The 23,645-nt window shown below is 37.2% G+C and overlaps 1 protein-coding gene across 1 annotated transcript in view; it reads left to right on the top strand.

Annotated features, from left to right (window-relative positions):
- Positions 1 to 23,645, top strand: part of DNAH7 (dynein axonemal heavy chain 7) — a 257,234-nt gene that overhangs the window by 57,991 nt on the left and 175,598 nt on the right. The window contains exons 13-19 of the mRNA XM_068967281.1: positions 5,644 to 5,916; positions 6,663 to 6,790; positions 9,004 to 9,082; positions 14,644 to 14,868; positions 17,260 to 17,406; positions 19,068 to 19,753; positions 21,618 to 21,804. Of these exons, the coding sequence (XP_068823382.1) occupies positions 5,644 to 5,916; positions 6,663 to 6,790; positions 9,004 to 9,082; positions 14,644 to 14,868; positions 17,260 to 17,406; positions 19,068 to 19,753; positions 21,618 to 21,804 (1,725 nt within the window). The remainder of the gene's footprint in view (positions 1 to 5,643; positions 5,917 to 6,662; positions 6,791 to 9,003; positions 9,083 to 14,643; positions 14,869 to 17,259; positions 17,407 to 19,067; positions 19,754 to 21,617; positions 21,805 to 23,645) is intronic.

Raw genomic sequence — 23,645 nt, 5'->3', positions numbered from 1 at the left:
GATTGCTTGAATTTGTATAACAGTATTTCCTTCAAATAACTTCTAGAAGGTGTAGACTGGTATCCTCCGCTTAACGGAATATAAATGACTTAATCACATTGGCTTATAAGGCAGTTTTGCTTGAAAACATACTATTTTCCCATTAGCTTCTCTTTTATACCAGTTTCTTAGACCAGTCTTTCATTGAACTCAGCTGAAAACTTTCTGAGGGGGAAGAATTAAAGTTGTGATCAGGTCTGGCTTCCCTTCTCTCTTTGGCCGAATATTTAGCAACATTCTGCTGAACTACAATATTTCAACAGTAGTTATTGCACTCTAGTATCTGAAATGAGCATGTCTGAAAATTCATTTACTTAAAAGCTTTTCAAGTTTCCTAAGTCCAACCATTAGCTTTCTTTTTCCTTTTTAATTTTTAAAATAGTTTATAAGTATGTCATGCATAAGAAGAGTACAGGACTCTTTAAAGTTTTAAGGCTAATGTTTAAAGTTTTAAGTAGTAATAAAGTTAACACCTTCATGCCTTCAATCTAACTCATACAATGTGACCTTTAAGCTCTGCCCCTCAGTTGTCCTTCCCTGTTCATAGTTTTGTTCTTCTACCTTCTAGCAAAGGATTCACTATCTTGCATTTTGTAGTTATTATTCCAAATTTTTAAAGATAAACTTACTATCAATATGCAGCTGCATATTAAATTTCTTTTTAGTTTTTTCATACTGTTGTATAGATGGAGTCATCTTATAAATAGTCCATGACTTGTTTTATTTTACTTACCATTGTGATTGTGACATTATTCATTTTGAGAATATTATCATCTCCATAGATCTAACTTTTTTATTTTTATTTTCTCAGGACCCATTAACTTTTTTTTTCAACTAAGCCTGATCATTTTTGATAGTCTCTTGTACTTAGTTATATATTCATTCCTCTTCTCTGTGTGCCAATCTGAGTCCTGCTCCTGGTGGTTTATTTCTGTAAGTTCTTTTCCTTTATTACTATGGCCTTAAGTGTCTGCCTGCAATGCGGGAGACCTGGGTTCGATCCCTGGGTCGGGAAGATCCCCTGGAGAAGGAAATGGCAACCCACTCCAGTATTCTTGCCTGGAGAATCCCATGGACAGAGGAGCCTGGCGGGCTACAGTCCACGGGGTCGCAAAGAGTCTGACACGACTGAGCGACTTCACTTGTACAATTGAGAACTTTATGCAGGACGTCTTTGAGGCCTTGATTTGAATTGGTTCCTCTGGAATTTGCATATTGATAGGTGCTCTTGAGGCCCCTGCAAATCCAGTACCCTTTTAGACAAAATTTTTGCCTGAGGATTTGGCGGACAATACTGATAAGTATGAACATTTTCCCAAATCTGTATGAGAACAGGTTTGTGATTACAAATGCTTAAGATAACCACCCTTTATCTTCTCCACTGAAAAACAAGGCCCAGATAAGACATTTACTCTTTATTGCCCCCTCAACTTGCAGCCTTCTGAAATTTTATGTCCTGAGAACCCTCATTTTGAGGTTGTGTCACCTCTCAATGTTCCTGGTTTTCTGTGGGGATACCAGTTATGACTTCCCACCTTACGTATTTTATGATGAATGTTAATAAGATTCACATTGTTGTTGTTCAGTCACTAAGTCATGTCCAATTCTTTGTGACCCCATGGACTGCAGTACACCAGGCTTGCCTGTCCTTCACTGTCTACCAGAATTGCTCAAACTCATGTCCATTGGGAGTTAGTGATGCTATCCAATAATCTCATCCTCTGTTGCCACCTTCTCCTCCTGCCCTCAATCTTTCCCAGCATGAGGGTCTTTTCCAGAGAACCAGTTCTATGTATTAAGTGGCCAAAGTACTGGAGCTTCAGCTTCAGCATCAGTTCTTCCAGTGAATATTCAGGACTGGTTTCCTTTAGGACTGACTAGTTTGATCTCCTTGCAATCCAAGGGGCTCTCAAGAGTCTTCCTCAGCACCACAGCTCAAAAGCATCAATTTTCTGGCACTCAGCTGTCTTTAGGGTCAAACTCTCACATCCATACATGACTACTGAAAAAACTATAGCTTTGACTATAGGGACCTTTGTCAGTAAAGTCTGTGCTTTTTAATACATTCTCTAGGTTTATCATAGCTTTCCTTCTCAGGAGCAAGCGTCTTTTAATTTCATGGATACAGTCAGTGTCCACAGTGGTTTTGGAGCCCAAGAAAATAAAATCTGTCACAGTTTCCACTTTTTTCCCCGTCTACTTGCCATGAAGTCATGGTACCAGATACTGTGATCTTCATTTTTTGAATATTGAGTTTTAAGCCAGCTTTTCACCTTCATCAAGCGACTCTTTAGTTCCACTTCACTTTCTGCCATTAGAGTGGTATCATATGCATAGGGTTGTTGATATTTCTCCTGGGCAATCTTGATTCCAGCTTGTGATTCATCCAGCCTGGCATTTCGAATGATATACTATGCATATAAGTTAAATAAGCAGGATGACAATTACAGCCTTGTTGTACTCCTTTCCCAATTTAGAACCAGTCCATTGTTCCATGTCTGGTTCTAACTGTTGCTTCTTGACCTGCATATAAGTTTCTCAGGAGACAGGTAAGGTGGTCTGGTATTCCCATCTCTTTAAGAATTTTCCACAGTTTGTTGTGATCCACATAGCCAAAGGCTTTCATGTAGTCAATGAAGCAGAAGTAGATATTTTGCTGGAATTCCCTTGGTTTCTCTGTGATCCAGTGGATGTTGGCTACTTGAGCCCTGATTCCTCTGCCTTTTCTAAAGCCAGCTTGTTTATCTGGAAGTTCTTGGATCATGTACTATGGAAGCATAGTTTGAAGGATTTTGAGCATTACCCTGCTAGCCTGTGAAATGAGTGCAATTGTGCGATAGTTTAAACATTCTTTGGCATTGCCTTTTTTTGGGATTGGAATGAAAACTGACCTTTTCCAGTCCTGTGGCCACTGCTGCGTTTTCCAAATTTGCTGGCATGTTGAGTGTAGCATTTTAACAGCATCATCTTTTAGGATTTGAAACAGCTAAATCACCTCCACTAGCTTTGTTTGTAGTAATGCTTCCTAAGGCCCACTTGACTTCACATTCCAGGATGTCTGGCTCTAGGTGAGTAACCACACGATTGTGGTTATCTGGGTTGTTAAGACCTTTTTTGTATATTTCTTCTGTGTATTCTTACCACCTCTTTTTAATCTCTTCTGCTTGTTAGTTCCTTGTCATTTCTGTCCTTTATTGTGCCCATCTTTGCATGAAATATTCTCTTGGTATCTCCAGTTTTCTTGGAGAGATCTCCAAGTCTTTGCCATTCTATTGTTCTCTATTTTTTTACCTTTTTCATTTAAGAAGGTTTTATCTCTTCTTGCTATTCTCTGGAATTCTGCATTCAGTTGAGTGTATCTTTCCCTTTCTCTTTTACCTTTTGTATCTCTTCTTTCCTCAGCTATATGTAAGGTCTCCTCAGACTACCACTTTGCCTTCTTGCATTTCTTTTTCTTCAGACTGGTTTTAGTCACCACCTCCTGTACAGTGTTATGAACCTCCACCCACAGTTCTTCAGGCACTCTATCTACCAGATCTAATCCCTTGAATCTATTCATCATCTACCCTGTATAATCATAAGGGATTTGATTTAGATCATACCTGAATGTCCTAATGGTTTTCCATACTTTCTTCAGTTTGATCCTGAATTTTATACTAAGGAGCTCATGATCTGAGCCACAGTCAGCTCCTGGTCTTTTTGTTGTTGTTGTTGACTGTATACAACTTCTCCATCTTCAGATTGATTGTATTCAATTGATTGCAGTCAATTTCATTGTTGATCATCTGGTGATGTCCATGTGTAGAGTAGTCTTTTGTGTTGTAGGAAAAGGGTGTTTGATATGACAGTGTGTTTTCTTGACAAAACTCCCTTAGCCTTTGCCCTCCTTCATTTTGTACTCCATGGCCAAATTTGCCTGTTACTCCAGGAATCTCTTGATTTTCTCCTTTTGTATTCAGTTCCCTTGATGAAAATGATATCCTTTTTGGTGTTAGTTCTAGAATGACTTGTAGGTCTTCATAGAACCATTTAAGTTCAGCTTCTGCAGCATTAGTGGTTGGGGCATAGATTTGGATTTCTATGATGTTGAATGGTTTGCCTTGGAAACCAATCAAGATTATTCTGTAGTTTTTGAGATTGCACCCAAGTATTGCATTTTGGATTCTTTTTTTGAGTATGAGGGCTCCTCCATTTCTTCTGAAAGACTCTTGTCCACGGTAGTAAATATAATGGAATCAGTAAACTAAAATGGACAAGCTTCACATTAGACCCAACAATTTCACATTGCATAAATTTTACAATATGTATTTATTTATCCTAAAGTTCTTTTTCAGAAAGGATGACACCAAACATCTACTGTGCCCCAAGGGTAGGGTTGAGATGATAGTGAAGGTGGTGGGATTCACTAATGTTCTCATGAAGCATCTAGTTCTTAAAAAGTGTGATTTCCTGAAATGCCCTCTAGGGGACATAGTGGGCAAATGCACCCTGGATTCCTGACCAAATTACCTAGTTCGCTGAGGAATCATTTGATATTATCAGTTTAAAAGCTGTAGGATATTCACTACTGGCAATGATTTTTATTTGTGGTAGTTAAAAATCCCTTCTCTGGAAAACAGGCAGAGAGAGAGAGAGAGAGAGAGAGAGAGAGAGAGAGAGAGTGTGTGTGTGTGTGTGTGTGTGTGTGTGTGTGTATTTAAAGTATATCTTGGTTCAAGATAATAAACCATATTTGCACATTTACTTGTCTGTTGAGATTTGTTTGCTTATTTAAAATAATTGTCTGATAGCATTCTTGCCCATGTTATTCTAATGGAAGTAGCAGAATGCAAATTTTGCAACTAGGGATTTTAGTCTGTTCTAGTTGCTGTTCACAGAATCAAAACTCAGGGTCCAATCAATGAGTAAACAGTCTTTCTCTGTTCCAGATAGATTACTCCTCAAGGTGACTAAGTATTGTGATCAAAGACTACAATCAAGTGACACTGAGCTGACTTATTTAAAAAAAAAAATGTACAATGCAAACACTACCTTTTAAGCTAGCATATACAGTTGTACAAATAAAATGTGGATTTTGCTGTTTTGATATTCTAATTGTTAATTTGTGCATGTTCTCAAGTGACTGCTCTTTCACCCATACAGAAAAACAAAACACACCTAGATAGCCTCTAAGAAAAACAAAACATTATATGAAACCTAGATATTTAAAATATGCTGTGATTAGACTGAATTTCCTTCTGTAGACATAAATTAGAAAAATCAGAGTACCTTGAGAGTAAAAAGACAATGTGCTAAGATGGGCATTTTTACATAGCTAAATGATATGGTGTGCTTACTTGGTGGCTCAGCCGTCAAGAATTCGCTGGCAATGCAGGAGATGTGTCTTTGGTCTCTGTGCCAGAGAGATCCCCTGGAGAAGGGAATGGCTACTCACTCTAGTATTCTTGCCTGGGAAATCCCATGGACAGAGGAGCCTGGCAGGCTCATGATCTTGCAAAAGAGCTGGACATGACTTAAGTGACTAAACAGCGCAACACAAATGATATGGCTACCTTAATTTAAGATATTTTAAATGACTCATATAGTTTTTATCCCTTTGTTTAGGAAAGTAAGTCTAAACCAACAGTCTTGAAGCCAATAATTCTGAATGAAATTGTCGAAGCTCACAAAGAAAAGATTAAGGAGGTGGTTATGCGTGAGAGCGTGGCACCCATTGAGCACCTCAGATTTTATGACAAGTATGATTTTTTAATTACCAGAAAAGTTGAGCAAGATGCTGATGCTTTCCTTGCAGAAAATCATCATTATGAGAGAATAATACAAGAAATTCGCAAATACCAAAAACTCATAGAGGATATACAGTACACATCTAGAAAGGTAAATCACCCATTTTGTACAGCTGTTCTTTGTACCTAGTGATCTTTTCCCTGGTTTATTAGCATGTATTCCTATACTGTACAGTGAAAGAATTAGACCATTATTATCTACAGATAACTATTTACTGGACTTTTCTATATGCCAAGCATGTGGTAAGCCCTGGCTATATGGAAATAGACAAAACACAAGATTCTTCTGCTCAGAGAGCTGAACGTCTACCGTGCAAGCCTGACTTTTAAGTACTTTCTTTAATTTGACCCGTGAAAAATATCAAGAACTAATTTTTTTAATTGCTTTGGTGTTTATAAATACTTTGGAAAACAATGGTAATTATACCAAAATGTGGTTACTTATTTAGTAGAAGACTAGTAATTAAACATTTTCTACTTTTGTCCTTTTTAAAAATATTTTCCAAAATTACTACCATGAACGTTCATTACTTTTTGTACAGAGCAAATATAACATTTAAATCTTGCACTGTCTATATAGCAATAAGTTAGTTCTCTGAAGTTTTTATATCCGTTATTGTCCTGAAATAGAATTGGCTTAAGAATACTATTCAAGGAGATTTACTGAGAAGATAGTGGTAGAGTATTTAAAAAACCCAGCCTACATCATATTAAAAAAAAAACAAACTCAATTGTATTAGATCATACACACAAAATCAATATTGGGGAAAAGGCAAAATTGTGGGAATCATTTATGTCATTTCATGTTTATTAAACTTTTGATACCCATCATTGCAGACTATTCGTTTAGGAATGTTTGAAGTGCGCTGTGAGGAATTAATCAGAGCTTTGGTGAAGCGAGCAGATGTCATTTGTGGAAAACTTATTGCTAAAATGTTCAGAGATCATCAGGAAGTAAATACAAGGTACTGTGTGTAATACTTTTATTTGGTGGGCGGGGGGTGCGGTTTAAATAGAATCAACTGTCACCTAAAGTATTGGATAAAGCAGTGTCATAAATGACCTAAAAGAAAAGATAAAGCCAAACTTATTTCTACTTGAATCTACTTAGTGTCTTTTTTTCCACCATGAATATGTCTTCCCCGTTTTCTGAATTAAGGTGGTATTAAAATGCATTTGCATTTCTTTTGTATAAGTCATGTGGACATTATCTAACTTCACATTTTTAAGTTTGTGTAATCAGTACACAGAGTGAGTTTTCAAAGTGGATATTCAGAGTAGTTGTCAAGGATCCCAAATTTGGAGCATCATTTTACTGTAATTACCCTTCATGTCCATGGGAACATGTTATCTTAACTACAAACTCACTTGTTGTTCAACCTGGAGATTTTAAGGAAAACTAACTCTTGTTAAGTAAACTCAAAAATGCTAATGTGTAAAGCAGAATACCTATTTAAGGCTAGAAGTGTAATTAGTGTAGTTTTCTAACACTGGTGATAATGTGGCTCCATGAGCCTCTTTCCTGATATCAGTTACATGGAATAAACCCCCCAACTAATCAGCATTCTTATAGTTATAGTGTTAGCGAAAATATTATTAAAAAGAATACTTCTTTTAGCCTTTGTAGAAGCCTAGAGGAAGGTCAGGCACAGCATTAGGAACATAGACTATGAACAAGGCTGCTGAAGTTATGTTGCAGAAGTGGACACCCAATCCAGTAAATTACAACAGGGAACAGTAGAGACGGAAATGATCAGTTTCCTTCACAGTGAAGGTTGGAGGAGAGGGGAAAATCAGGGAAGGCTGAAAAGTTGCAGTGATACATGAATTCCTTTTGAAGGTTGAGTAGGAGTCCACCAGGTGAACAATGTGGGTGAAAGAATTCCAGTTAGAGGATATAGTATGTAGAAGGAAGTGAGGCATGAAATGTCATGATGTGCTCTAGGAACAAGGAGTGGGTTATTTTGCTTTCACAGATACTGTGAGGGATGAGAGGTGGGGTTGGGGGGAGGCTGAAGAGGGTGGCACCACATGAAAAAGGGCTAGGACTTGGGTGGCTTATCTAAGACCCAGAATCACATATTCATCTTAAAGTACCTTTTCCTCTGCAAGTGTAGAATAGTGAATATGTGTTTTGCTTATAACATTTCATGCTGAGTGAAATACTTAATTTCATAGCTATTTCCCTGCCTCTTAGCTGCCCCTAGAGCTCATGCCAGTTCTACTTTTTCCCTTTTTCTCCTAAGTATGCCTCTCACCAGACTCACAGTATTTACCGAGGACACACCAGGACTATTACAGGAACTGTTAGGTACAAATACCCTTAACTCCTTGCTCTCATCTGTCTCAACTCACCTCTGCACAGACCCCTTCCTGTCTGACTCCCCACCTTCTCACAGGACAAGGGTCTGGCAACCATTCAGTGTTCTTGTCTCCACCCATAAGCTCAGCCTCATTGCCTCCTATCTCTCTGGACCTGTGCTTTTGAGTTGTCCCCTCTGTGTCTCATCTTAAATCTCTCCTTCACTGTTGATTCTGCCTCTGAAATTTGCAAACATGTTCAAAACCCTCTTCCATTTTCCATCTTCCACTTCAACTCAACATCATCACCATCCATTCCCTCTCTTTCACCTCACAGCAATCTTCTTGAATAAATTTCTATGCATTATCTCAACTTTCTTAACCTCTCACAACTCTGTCTTTTGTCTTTTTAATTTCATGGCAAGTTCATTATTTGTATTGCCCACAACTCAAGTCACTAGGAAATATTTGCATACTACCAGAAGTTTCTGAGTACACCAGCCCATTTTAACCATGCCTTCCAAGTAGACCACCTTTTAGTGCCATCTCAACTAAATCTCTGGTAGCATCCTTGAAACTCTAGGTTGGAAGTGATTGTTCATAGTCTTGTCTTGCATACTGGAATGTGGACTGTCTGAGAACCATTACTACATCTTCCACGTTTCTGAATCTCTGGCACTTAATACAGTAGTTAGGAACATGGTGAATGATTAAATGTGTATTGAATGAATAAGTGAGCACAAATTTGCTTTTAATTACTTAGATGTCATATACATAAGATAATCTATTTTTCATGTAATGGAATATTAAAACAGTATACATGAATATATTTAGGAATAAAATTTAATTATATAAATGCTTTTGTCTGGTTTTTCAGATTATGTGAGGAATTTGAAAAGATATCTGAAAAAGCTCTTAGCACACCTCCAAATACAGCAGAACTAATGGAAATGAAGGTATTGTTTATAAGCTCTGTATAGTCATGTGTGTGTGAATAAATTGTTTTGCTTATTTTTCCCAGTTTTTTAATAATTATTGACATGATAATATAGCAACAAATCACTCCAAAAGTTAAAACAGAGGCTTAAGTTACACACATACACTCTCTCTCTGTTTCTCTCTGTCTGTCTGTCTCTCTCTGAAGCTTGGTGATGCAGGCTGGATACTCCTAGACGGTTCTGACTTAGCCAGATCAACTAGTTCTCAGTTGGATTGACCATTATCATTACCTTCAGTAACTTTCTTCTGCTCCACTTTCCTCTCAAACTTCAGCAGTCTCACCTGTGCGTGTTTTCATGGAGTGATAGAGACAGAAAAGCAAGCCCAATTGCACATATGGTTTTTAAGTTTCTACTTGTGTCAGAATAGCAAGTAACCTATTGACCAAAGCAAGCCACATGGCCACAGAGTCTGTGAGAGGACACCCTAAGATTAGATAGTGGAAGAGGTGAAATATTGGAGTTAGTAATGCAGTCATCTGTCTACAAGGATCTTTTTGAGAGCACTGTTAATAATCATTACTATGCTAACAGGCATAAACCAGGGCTGTCTTGGGAAACCTGAGATATGTGGTCATCCTTCATTTCTTAAATCAATGACTGTTTAATCCTTAAGTAATGTTTTGCTTTGTTTTCCGTAGGTTATCTTTTACTCTATCATATATTAAACATTTCTGTGGTAGTTTGCTGAAAAATATTTTGAGCATAGGACTATGGTACTGAAAATATCAGATAAGTCTCCTGTGATTGAGGTCTGCCTGATCATGAGTAAAATAATATAAGACACTTGGCTGGTCATCTTTTTATTTTGCTCCTTTTCCATTTGTGTAATGTTAAGCTTTTATAGGAGCTTTTTTTTTCCTTTTCTAGCAATCGCAACGGAGAAGGCAATGGCACCCCACTCTAGTACTCTTGCCTGGAAAATCCCATGGATGGAGGAGCCTGGTAGGCTGCAGTCCATGGAGTCGCTAGGAGTCGGACACGACTGAGCGACTTCCCTTTCACTTTTCCCTTTCATGCATTGGAGAAGGAAATGGCAATGTCCCTGGGAGAATCCCAGGGACAGGGGAGCCTGGTAGGCTGCCGTCTCTGGGGTCACACAGAGTCGGACATGACTGAAGTGACTTAGCAGCAGCAGCAGCAGCAATCGCAAGATCCAAAATAGAACCTTGTGTTTCTAGATTTTAAAATACTTAAGCAAACCCAGAAAAACATGTAAAATCATTCAAAAGTTTGTATAGGTAAGAAATTACAAAAGGAGTTCATATGATTATGTACATTAAATTAATCACTTAAAGAAAATTTTATTAAAATCGTTAGAACCAGCTTTTATATATCAGCCTCTATATATAATTCCTCTATTTCCTTTTCAAGTATTTATACTTGGATTGGGACTCTTGGCACCTGAATGTATGTCTGTGTATCAAATACAAACATACCTATGGTATTTTTTTTTAGAATCTTTTATATTTTATGTTAGTTGTTGCAAAAGTGATATTTTAATATGAATGATTTTAAAGGTAGCTAGAGAGTTCCATAGCTGGAAATTCCTTTGAAAAATAATGAATATTGAGTATGAAGAGTGTTATTTATTTACCCCCTTAGTCATCACTGGAATTCTGTAGGAACTTGGAGTTATTTGGTGTGAATTTCTGTTTATAGCAACATTTAACAGAATTAGCAAATAGCACTCACTACTTGATGTTATATTTCTGTGTCTTGAAAAAGTTTATTTCTGTAAGGTCATAAACATCTCATTTTACTCAATACAGAAGTCAGTCATTTTTTTATCAGTGAGAGGAAATAAAAATCCATTTGTTTGACTGCTTAGAAAGCTGATTAACCAAATTGTAGCAATGTATTTTCAATTAGACCTTTATTTGGATTTGCAACAACAACAAAAAAAACAACAGCCTAATTAGAATGACATATGAAAGATTTCAAGACAGTGTCTTTTTTTTTTTAACTGAAGGATAATTTCTTTACAGTATTGTGCTGATTTCTACCAAATATCAACTTGAATCAGCCATAGATTTACCCATGTCCCCTCCCACCTCCCTCCCTATCCCACCCCTCTAGGTTGTTCAGTTCAGTTCAGTTCAGTCACTCAGTCGTGACCGACTCTCTGCGATCCCATGAATCGCAGCACGCCAGGCCTCCCTGTCCATCACCAACTCCCAGAGTTCAGTCAGACTCACGTCCATCGAGTCAGTGATGCCATCCAGCCATCTCATCCTCTGTCGTCCCCTTCTCCTCCTGCCCCCAATCCCTCCCAGCATCACAGTCTTTTCCAGTGAGTCAACTCTTCACATGAGGTGGCCAAAGTACTGGAGTTTCAGCTTTAGCATCATTCCCTCCAAAGAAATCCCAGGGCTGATCTCCTTCAGAATGAATTGGTTGTGTCTCCTTGCAGTCCAAGCGACTCTCAAGAGTCTTCTCCAACACCACAGTTCAAAAGCATCAATTCTTCAGTGCTCAGCCTTCTACACAGTCTAGGTTGTTACTGAACCCCAATTTGAGTTCCCTGAGTCATACAGCAAATTACTATTGGCTATCTATTTTACATATGGTAATGTATGTTTACATGTTACTCTCTCTTTTTTTCCTCTTTATTTATAAAAGTGAAAAATAATATGGAATTATATGAAATAAAAGTTCCTCTTTCCCATAATTTCTTTCTTTGAGGGTAACGGTCCTCTCCAATTGTGTGTATATGTGTGTGTGTGTAGATAGATAGATAGCTGCTGCTGCTGCTAAGTCGCTTCAGTCGTGTTCGACTCTGTGCAACCCCATAGACGGCAGCCCACCAGGCTCCCCACTGGAGTGGGTTGCCATTTCCTTCTCCAATGCATGAAAGTGAAAAGGGAAAGGGAAGTTGTTCAGTCATGTCCGACTCGTAGCGACCCCATGGACTGCAGCCTACCAGGCTCCTCCATCCATGGGATTTTCCAGGCAAGAGTACTGGAGTGGGGTGACATTGCCTTCTCCAAGATAGACAGCGGAGAGTGACAAAAAGGAAGAGCAAGAGAGAGCTGGTTATAAGAAATTTAAAAGAACTTTAAAAGCATTAAAAACAGGTACTTACTTCCTGGACAGGCAGATATGGGGTATAACACAGGTTGGGATCAGTAATTGCCAGTTTTCTCATTTTTCTATAGGGTAGCAGGTTTCCTTCACCATTTATATATTTAAGATATATGCATAAGTTAATGGTTCAAAAGAACTTTGAGAGAACCACATGTATATATGTACATACACATGGGCACTTCTATGTTCATGCACATATGTGCACACACACACACACACACACACACACACACCCCTATGTATTCACCTACTCACACAAAAAGAGATCTGCTTTTGCAAAAATACAATCATTACTCCTACAAACTATTTTATTCACTTAATAGTGTACCTTCTCTGTACTTCTAAGTAAATAGGCCTCTTAGTTTCTACCAAAATCAATAGCCAATTACTTCAGTACAATATATTAAATGATTTGTCATTTCACTCCTGATTTGAAATGCCTTTTTCAACAGTAAATTTCCATACATACCTGAATCTATTTCTGAGCTCTATTCTTGTCTATTCTCTACTCCTGAAGCCAGAACAGGAACTGTTTAAATTACTGCCTCTATATAGTGCATTTTGCTGTTTAGCAGAGCTAGTCTCTATCACTTCCCTTTTTCATGATTATCTTTGCCTTCTTGAGTATTTGGGCTCAGAGGGTAAAGCTTCTGCCCGCAATGTGGGAGACCCAGGTTCGATCCCTGGGTCAGGAAAATCCCCTGGAGAAGGAAATGGCAACCACTCCAATATTTTTGCCTGGAGAATCCCATGGATGGAGGAGCCTGGTAGGCCACAGCCTATGTGGTTGCAAAGAGTTGGACGTGACTGAGTGACTTCACTTTCTTTCTGTCTCAAATATTTACTCTTGAGTACTTTCAGAGATTTAGAATCACATCAAATTTAGTTTCTTTTAATACCCTTGCAATTTTGATTGAAATTGCATTGACTTTCTAGACTGGAGGAGAAACTGTTAGCCGCTCAGTCATGTCTGACTCTTTGCGACCCCATGGACTGTAGCTCGCCAGGCTCCTCTGTCTGTCCATGGAATTCTCCAGAAAAGAATATTGGAGTGGGTTGCTATTTCCTTCTCCTGAGGAATGGCTTCCTTCATAGCTCGGTTGGTAAATAATTCACCTGCAGTGCAGAAGACCCCAGTTCAATTCCTGGGTTGGGAATATTGCCTGGAGAAGGGATGGGCTACCCACTCCAGTATTCTTGGGCTTCCCTTGTGGCTCAACTGGTAAAGAATTTTAAATAGTAAAGTGACATGTTAAATAAAACTAATTGTTATTTTTGAATTTTAAAATCTGTTCTGTTTGGGGTACGTATAAACTAGAATTCTGCCAAACTGTTGCTTATATATACTATCTTGTAATGCAGGATACCTGGGTTCAATCCCTGGGTTGAGAAAATCCCCTGGAGAAGGGAAAGGCTACCCACTCCAGTATTCTGGTCTGGAGAATTCCATGGACTATAACTATGGGGTCACAAAGAGTTGGACACAACTGAGCAACTTTCACTTTCTCCAGAGGATCTTTCCAACCTAGGGATCGAACCCAGGTCTCCTGCATTGCAGGCAGATTCTTTACTGTCTGAGCCATCATTTACATCTTTATAATATTATATCTTACTATGTATTTATATTTGTTTGGTACTTTAAAAATGTCCTTCAATAAAGTACCGTAGTCTTCCTCATAGGTTTAGCACATTCCTTGTTAAATTTGTCTATAGTTATATTTTAGTTTTTTGCTCAGCTGTGTTGACTCTTTGTGACCCCATGGACTGTAGCCCACCAGGCTCTCCTGTTCATGGGATTCTCCAGGCAAGAGTACTGGAGTGGGTTGCCAAGACTTCCTCCACAGAATCTTCCCAACTCAAGGATTGAACCCAGGTCTCCTGCATTGCAGGCAGATTCTTTCCTGTCTGAGTCACCAGGAAAGGCCACATTTTAGTTTTTATAACTAAAGTCTTGCTGCACTTGTGTCTGATGCAGATTTACAATTTTACATTTGTTAACTATGTAAACATTATTTGGCTGTCTCCTCCACTAAACAACTTTAAGCTCTCTGAGGGCAAAACCCATGTCTGTTTTTGTCACACTGAATTGCCAGCACTTGGCACAGTATCAGGCATACAGTAGGTGCCACAAAATGCTATTCTGAAAGAATTAATGGTATCACTCATCGTCTGCTTCTTTTGTTCCGGAGAACTACAGCATTCCTTGGTTTTCCAGTGCTTTTTGTCTGTTGTTTAGTATTTCTGTCCCCCTCCCCACCACCACCCCTGCTCTTTCAGGAGGGATGAGAAGCAGACTGTGCTGCAGTCCCCTGTTTAAACCAAAAGTCTGTCCTTCTAACAAGTCTGTACATATTTATGCAGTGTATTTCCACAGGCTATTTTTTGACATGAACTATTCCTAAAAATGCCATCTGTAATTTTTTTCCCCTCAGGCTTATATTCAGAAAGTAGAAACAGTTGATATGATTGAACTGGGACAAAGATTGGTGGAGTCTAAAAACTGCCTCACCTTCCTCATTGAGTGTACCAGCTTTTCCCCAGCTGACATTAGGCTAAATAATAATGTCTTCCAGTGGTACGGAAGAATGGAAGAAATTTTTGATGAACATAGGAAAATCATTAAGGATAAAACAGAACAATATCAAGAAGGTCTTAAGGTAGGCATCATGGATATTTTAAATTATTTTCACTTTCTGGAAATATTTAGCTTCCGACATAGCACTGTCAGCGCCTCTATTTCACAGTTCACATATTTTAGCTCTTTCTTCCCATTAATCTTAGTAGAAGATAGTACACATATTAGATGAATGTGGCATCATTTCTTGGTTTTTCAAGGGAGAAAACTTTTTAATACATTGCCCACAAATGACTATTAATGAAAATATTATCTTACACAGTTTATAGTACTCTCTTGAGTTTGCTTTTGTTAAGGCCAAGCTCCCTTGGTGAGGTATGCCTTCACACTGTGTAACTGCCAACTTGCCTAAGTACTCCACCAACTCTAATGTTCAGTAATTTGAACCTTTTGTCTGTGTCCTGCAAGCAAGATGGTTTGTGATTCGCCCTATTTGTCCAGCCTCATCTCCTACCTCTTCCCACTCCTTGCTCTTGTCTCTTCAGTAACCCTGAGCAACTTCTGGTACCCACTCTCCTACACCTCTCATCTCTTGCCCACACTCTCCATTTCTTCTTCTTCTTCTTCTTTATTTTTTTTTTTTAGTGTTTATTATTCACTTGCTTGTGCTGGGTCCTCATTGCTGCACAGGCTTTTCTCTAGTTGCAGTGCACAAGCTTCTCACTGTGGTGGCCTCTTGTTGCAACGCACAGACTCCACGATGCACTGGCTTTGGCAGTGGTGCACACAGGCCCTGGAGCACAGGCTCAGTAGTTGGGGCACATGGGCTGAGTTGCTCTGTAGCATGGGGGAGCTTCCCAGTCAGGGATCGAACCCACGTTTCCTGCACTGGCAGGCAGATACTTATCCACCGAGTCACCGGGGAAGCCCCACACTCTCCATTTCATCTGGAGTGCCCCACTGTCCCCCACACATGCCTGTCTATCCCGCAGAGTCATTGACTTCCAGAGAAGCCCTTTCAGTCAGACCTCAGTGCTTCTTCTCCTCTGTTCCCATGGTAGTTTTAACACTCTCCATTGGGCTAATTATATTTTCAATTTTTTCTCCCACTAGTTGGTCACCTCTTTGAGAGCAGGCCTTTTATTTTTACTTTTTCTCTATTTTTTTTTAACCCTACTGGCTAGCACAGTGCCTGACACACAGAAATGCCATGAGCGCTTCATAGCTATGATCTGAATAAATGACACCATATTTTCAGTCTCGTTTTGCAGATAAGAGACTTAAGGTTCCCAGGTGAAGGTGAACAGACTTGTTTCAAGTCAGCCAGTAGAGCTGTTCTTTGATAGCAAGCCTAACCTCTGTCTGCCACACTATAGCAAATATAATTTATTGGCAGAATATGTTTGGAGCATAAATTATAGAGTTAAAAATTTCTTAATCCTTCATTTTAAACTGCAAGGGTATATTTAAGTATTTATTTCTATTTTACATTTAGGCCACTTCAGAATTTTTTAAAACCTATAGAAAATATCATGAATATTAGATGTGTATGCTACAATATAATAGATTCTTAGGAAATCACTGGGTGACCCAGAATTATCTATACTTTGTGGAAATGTATACCATTCTACAAACTATACTTCACATTAATGAATTTTTCTTCTCATTTTCCTTCTCTCACTGGGCCAGAGCAGTTAATTGCCCAGGGAACTAAAGAGGACAGAAATCAACCTAGATAATCTATAAAATATGAAATTATTTTTAATAACCTAAATTTGAGTTTTGAGTGTTTCATTAAGAGCTGTTTAAGAACCATTTAATTTGGAATGTCTTTCCAATGACATTTTGTAAGAAGCCTCTCATTAAAAAAACAGACACGTTTGTTTTACACTGGAAGAGTTTGGTTTTTAGGCTTCTAAATCTGTATGTATTTTTCTTTATTTCCTATGGAGTGAACTCATGGGACAAGAAAAATAAATTCAGAATGCTTTGTTTTAGCATTACTAATTGAAGAGATATCTAAATATTAGAATGCAAATAAAGAAATTCAGTTTTTTCCAGTTAGTAAAAATGCTGCAGTTATCTTCATAAGTCTCTAAAAAATTAGAGTACTCTTAGTCCCATACTTGATTATCATGAGTTTTTTTCAAGTGAATATATATTAGCATACTAAAGAATGCCATTGTTTGTTCTTATACACTTTATTCATTAGAATTTCTTACATTGATGATAGAGAGGTAAGCTTTCTCTGATTTATTAATTATAGGAATCTTAACCCATTAGTTTTAAATCCAGACTCTTAAAAATTCTACATGTTTTGGTTCCCAGTCATCTTCAAGATTGTCCTTTTCTTTATATTTTGCCAGTGATGAAATGTAATAATTCTGATAACCGTTATAAATTCCAAAATTTTCTCTTGATGCTTAAGGGTTTTTACTCTTAAAAATAGTTACAAAAAACTGTTTTTTATTAGTTACGGTGTGAACGGTTTGTGGAGGAATTGGAAAGTTACGCTAAACAGTCAGAAGAATTTTACTCCTTTGGAGATCTTCAGGATGTACAACGGTACCTGAAAAAGGCTCAGACACTGAATGCAAAGTTGGATTTAGCAGCAGACAAGGTATAAGTTAAAAATTCTTCTAGGATGAATTTGTTCAACAGAAAGAGCATTTGACTTTGTATTGGGCATTCACCTTTAAGAAATGGATTCAAAGAGTTTAACGACATTTAATTAGAGATTAACATATATGGCACAAACAGATTGTATAGCCGCGCTTCAGGGAGAAGCAGCATTGCTGTTTTCTATTGGTAGTGATAACATTTTAGGGGCCTTCCTCTTTTATTTTAAAGATAGAGTTGTATCTGCATCTGCTTTTGGAGTTTTATTTTGTGTCTCTTGATCATTTACATTATGTGATAGCACCTGGTTACTGTTTAGATTTCCCACCTTCATGGAAGCCAGCTTAGATTTCATGGCTGTGTTTTAATGGTCCATTGTTTTCTCCCATCAAGCCACTTTGTTTCCAATACCACTATCTCAGAAACCAGTGTTCTCAGTTAGAAGCTGGGTGGGGAAAAGCCATACTCTTTGCCATGTAAGATATTTGAAATTTTTAATTGTATTTTTTATAAAAAGGGGAAATAGAAAAACGGGCTTTTGTGGTGGTTCAGTGGTAAAGAACCTGTCTGCCAATGCAGGAGATGCGGGTTCAATCCCTGGGTTGGGAAGATCCCCTGGAGCAGGAAATGGCAGTCACTCCAGTATTCTTTCCTGGGAAATCCCATGGGCAGAGAGGCCTGGTGGGCTACAGCCCATGGGGTTGCCAAAGAGTCAGACACAACTTAGCAATTGAACAACAATAACAAAATATGAAAACAGACCATATTACGATTCTCTAACATTTCTAATATAGTATAAGATTTTGATATTTTAGTTCAGGTAATTAAAGAGTTTATAATAATCTCAGATGTGTAAATATATGTTGAGAAAAGAGACATTGTAGTTTTTTTAAAAATTGATGCCACTGACATTTAAGTAATATGCATAATTTGCATATCTAGCTCACTCTTTTTAGTTCAGTAGATTACTCCTGTATACCCCCCACATCCTTACAACTTTACTACTTTGCTAAGAGGAAATTAATGCTTTCTTTACATCTCTTATCCTACTTACCTTTAAGACCCAGCTTCAGTTGTAACTTCTCTACAGGAGCATCTATGATTGTGCTATTTCAGAAGGCTCTCTTGTCTTTGAGTGATAGCATTTTAAAAAATATACTATTCAATTTATATTAAATGGCTACTGTTCTAAGGCATTTCTTCTGTTGCTTATTTAATAAGTAACTGGTATTTAACTCCTCAACTGGATTACTAACTCCTTGGAATTGGTACTTTGCAATATACTTTTTTTCTGTTTTCCATAGTACCTAACACAATGTTGTGTGTTTAAAAGTATTTAAATTCTTATTTAATAAAAGAAGCTATGTCCTCAGTATATCTTGATGGGCAGAGACTTCTTTATATGTATAAATTTACTATTTTAACTAACTTAAGAAGTCATTGTTCTCTGAAAACGGTAATAAAAAAGAAATAGGAACAGCAAAAATGAACAAACAAAATACATAGGAAAAAGAGATTATTATTTTCTAGGTATGGCCTAATTTAAGTTTACCTTCAGCATTTGATGAGAGATTTTGGGGGGTCACATTGGATATATTTTTAAAACTTAATTTTGAATATCATTTCCTTTCAGAGAAGTGTGTTTAATACTTGTCCTTTCAGATTGAGCAGTTTAATGCTGAAGAAGAGGCATTTGGTTGGCTACCTTCAATTTATCCTCAGCGTAAAAAAATCCAAGATGGTCTGAACCCTTATCTCCGTCTCTATGAAACTGCTGTAGAATTTAGCACCGAATATAGAGCATGGACAGAAGGACCATATAACAAGGTGAATCCAGACCAAGTGGAAACAGACGTTGGAAATTACTGGAGAGGACTCTATAAGCTGGAGAAAACCTTTCATGATTCTCCCAATGCGTTGGCAATGACCAAAAAAATAAGAGCAAAGGTGGAAGATTTCAAGCAGCACATTCCTCTCATTCAAGTGATCTGTAATCCTGGTTTGCGCCCCAGGCACTGGGAGGCCATGTCCAGCATCGTTGGTTACCCGCTGCAGCCAGCAGATGATTCCACTGTCTTCTCTTTCTTAGATATGAATCTGGAGCCATATTTAGATAGGTTTGAGGGTATTAGTGAAGCAGCTAGCAAAGAATATTCTCTTGAAAAGGCCATGGAGAAGATGATTAATGAATGGGATGCAATGGAATTTGTCATTCTTCCTTATAGAGAAAGTGGGACATCTATTTTGTCATCAGTTGATGAAGTTCAGATGTTGTTGGATGACCACATTATTAAGACACAAACTATGCGAGGATCTCCCTTCATTAAGCCTTATGAAAAGCAAATGAGGTAATGTGATATTTTTATGACAGTGTTTATAGTATGTTATCAAAATTATTACTCATATATAATATACAGTTCTTTTTGAAAATTGAGTCTGCACTTCATACTTAATATTTTAAACAGTACATTGGAAGGGATATTAACCTTTATTTCTTTTAGAAGAGTCATGATACTTTTGCTATTATCTATATTCAGAGCAAAGTAGTAGACAGTGTCCAGATATTCTTTTTTATTGCCCACAGTCCAATCTCATATATTTGATGCTCAAAAATAATCTTGTGCCTATGAACATAGTTATAGAACATATAAACAATAAATTGAAGATATTATGTATTTTTCCAAATAGACTAATTAGTTTGTTGTAGATGACCCCTTATCCTGTCAGTTTTTTTCAGTTTTTGTAATCTGTATTAAGCAGTTTATATTTTACCTTAAAAAAGAGTAAATCCAAATCAGACTGCCATCTTTATTGTGAATTTACATGGCAAGGGAAAGCTATCTGCTTGGAGATATCAGCCTCTGGTTATGGGTACATTATCCTAAACCTGAGCTTGGCCAGCTATTGGTGTTGGCTCAGTCTCTGATTGCTCTGCCTCCTGCCCAGCTTGCTCCAGTATGTCCATCAAGAGTAATTTTTGAACTTCTCTGAAAGTGGCATGTCTAGATTCTATTTTTAAGAATAATGCATGAGCTCATTAGCTAGTGAGAAATTTTCTGCATTAGTAGGGATTAGATAGAGAGAGAGGGAAGAGCACCAGAAGGAAGCAAAAGCATTCATTTCCTTGTGTGAAAGACAAATTTATTGATGCACATGGAAAGGAAAGGCATTTTTAAAAGACATTTTAAAATGCCTGGTGACTTTTTGAACTCCTATATACATTTCTTGGTGTTTGCAATCTAAAATTACAGATCACCACTTATAAATGATGAGTAATATATTAATCTATACATAAAGCCATCCCATATCTAAGTTTTGTTGCCTTTAACCAATCATTCTTCTTTATGGCTATGTTATCTCATAGCATAGTGATTACAACTGTCTAGGTTCAAAACTGGCTCTTTTGTTCATTAGCTTGATGCTTACCTCTATGTACCTTAATATCCCTACTGGTAAATAAATATTACGTTCTGGACCCTGCCTCTGAGGGCTGTTGTGAGGGTAGAGCAAAGACCTTAGAACTGTGATTGTAAAATTGTTAGTTTATGCTGTAATTATAATATTTATTCTTAAGGAAATTTAGTCATTTTTCCCTCTGTATTTATAAATGAACCAATAATTCATTTTAATTCAAAAATGCCACACTAATATATGGGGTCACAAAGAGTCAAACACGACTTAGCAACTGAACAGAACAGAATATACTTACAATTGTGTAGGATATTTTAAAAATGCCTATTATATCTTATCAATTGGAATATTTTCTCTTGGAAAGATAGCCGCTGTGGGTCCAAATTATTTTAAAAATGAAAAAACAGAATTCATTCATCCAGAATGAATCTTGGATGTAATTACCTTTCCTAAGAAGTTCAGAGTGCCTTTGATGAGAATACCATTACTATCTGCAAAATCTCATTCTTAACTCATACTCTTTGGCATGGAATTGGATTGCAGAAAGGTTTATTGAGATGACATATATAGAAACCAACCCGTTTGTAGATAGGTGCATCTGTATTAGCATAAATGTTGATGCTATTATTTAGATACAGATTTTTTAGAGCCAATCTAGTGATTTATCTTTGATTGTAGGTAGATGAATGGGAATTGGCATAACAACATTGCATGTACTGTTAACAGTCTAGTTTTGAGTTTTATCATGTGAAACATTTCTTGATTTGCTATTGATAAGCACCACTGTGTTTTGCTTCTCAGGGAGTGGGAGGGCAAGCTCCTGCTGCTTCAGGAGATTCTGGATGAATGGCTCAAGGTCCAAGCCACATGGCTGTATTTGGAGCCCATTTTTAGTTCTCCTGACATTATGTCTCAAATGCCTGAGGAAGGGAGGCGATTTACAACTGTGGATAAAACATGGAGAGATATAATGAAAAGTGTCCTACAAGTAGGTAAAAATCTGTGAGAACATGATTATTCTGTTGAAGTAACATTTTTTTCAAAACAATCCAAGTAAGCCATTGCCTTTTCCCCACATATCTAATATCCCACATTAGATATTATTTTAGAATCCCAGGAGCAAGAAACATCAAAAGGAAAATGGGTGTTTTGTCCTGATTACTTCTTGAGGTCCCCGTTGAACTTGCATTATTTAATGACAGTGGTTCTAGCAGTGGTTCTTGCCAGATGCTCTGGTAGAAAGATAGCAACGCATGCCCAGCATGGGGTGTCCTGTCTATTCTCTGGCTCCCCATTATGGCTGCACCACCTCTGAAGTGTTCTGCAGTGAGAAAGAAAGCAGCATGCCAACCACTCAATCAAGAAGTTTCTCTGTAGGGACTTAAAAAAAAAGAGCTGCAAAGATATATATATATATATATATATATATATATATATATATATATATATATATATATCTAAAGAGCCCAATAAACACAAACAAAATGCAGTCTATCAATCAAGCAATTAACAGATACAGTGGAGAAACTACAATTTGAGAGAATTTAATAAAAACCAGTAACACTCAAGAAAGTATGGTTTATGTTCAGTCCAAAAGACATGCCTGCAAAACATAGTTTGTGTGTTAGTGGATGTTAAAATTGAAATAGAAGAAATATTAGTTATTATATCATTAAATGAATGTGAACTTCTCTATTGGTGTTTTGATCAAATATTGATATGTTTATTATAAAGTAGGGAGAGGATTACCTTAAATTTTTTTCTATCCTAAAATGGAAATATGTTTATTTTTATTATTTAAACTTTTAAAATTGTGACTACAATCCTAAATGTTGATAATATTGTATCAATGACAATTATATGATTTGATAGGAAAATATCTCATAAGATGGACATGGGCCTGTTTATTTAATAAGTTTACTTTATTTTATGTAATAATACTTGAAACAAAACATTGTATAAACCAAAATTTTGTAGAATTAATCCCATTGGAATTCCATATTGAAAGAACCTACTGATAAGTCACATTTTTCTTTTTTTAAATTCATTTCTAATTAATTTGCTTTGTAAATTTAGCTTCTCCTTTTATATATTGTTTCCTTAAAACATGGAAAAATCCTTGTAACATGTATATGTTTTTGTTTGGAAGAGGATGATGTTGCCCCCCATTTTTGTTGCCCCCCAAAAAGAATAAAGCAGATGCTTGTATTCTCCTAGTTAATATAATTTTAAAAGTTAAAAGAATTTTTTTTTGGCATTTGATCAAGAGAAGTCGCTCAGTCTTGTCAGACTCTTTGCGACCCCATGGACTGTAGCCTACCAGGCTCCTCTGTCCATGGTATTTTCCAGGCAAGAGTACTGGAGCGGATTGCCATTTCCTTCTCTAGGAGATCTTCCCGACCTAGAGATTGAACCCAGGTCTCCTGCATTGCAGGCAGACGCTTTACTGGATGAGCCACCAAGGAATCCAAATCAGGCATTTCATCAAAATGCTCTTCAAAATTCATATTGCTAAGAAAATTTAATAGTTCAATGCCTTGAAAGAGCAGCTATACTGAGACTAGTAATAATGGAAACAGACTTTTAATTCTACAAAACTGCTGAATTAAAAACATATTAACAAAAAAGCATTACTTACTCTCATTCCCAAATAAGCAGTTTTCTTTGCATGACACTTCATTTACTTTTGCTATAAGATTCAATTATCTTCCTCAACTGCCTTTACCGTTTCTTTTTCTCAGTATGTTAGCATCAGGACAGCTTTTGTCTATAATCTCCAAAGCCTTAAAAATAAACCTAAGTCCATATTCTCTTAGGAAGGCTAATGAG

This window comes from Capricornis sumatraensis, chromosome 3 (assembly GCF_032405125.1).
Source record: "Capricornis sumatraensis isolate serow.1 chromosome 3, serow.2, whole genome shotgun sequence".
Classification (NCBI taxonomy): domain Eukaryota; kingdom Metazoa; phylum Chordata; class Mammalia; order Artiodactyla; family Bovidae; genus Capricornis; species Capricornis sumatraensis.
The sequence above is the reverse complement of the archived record's forward strand: the minus strand, read 5'-3'. Positions and strand labels throughout refer to the sequence as shown.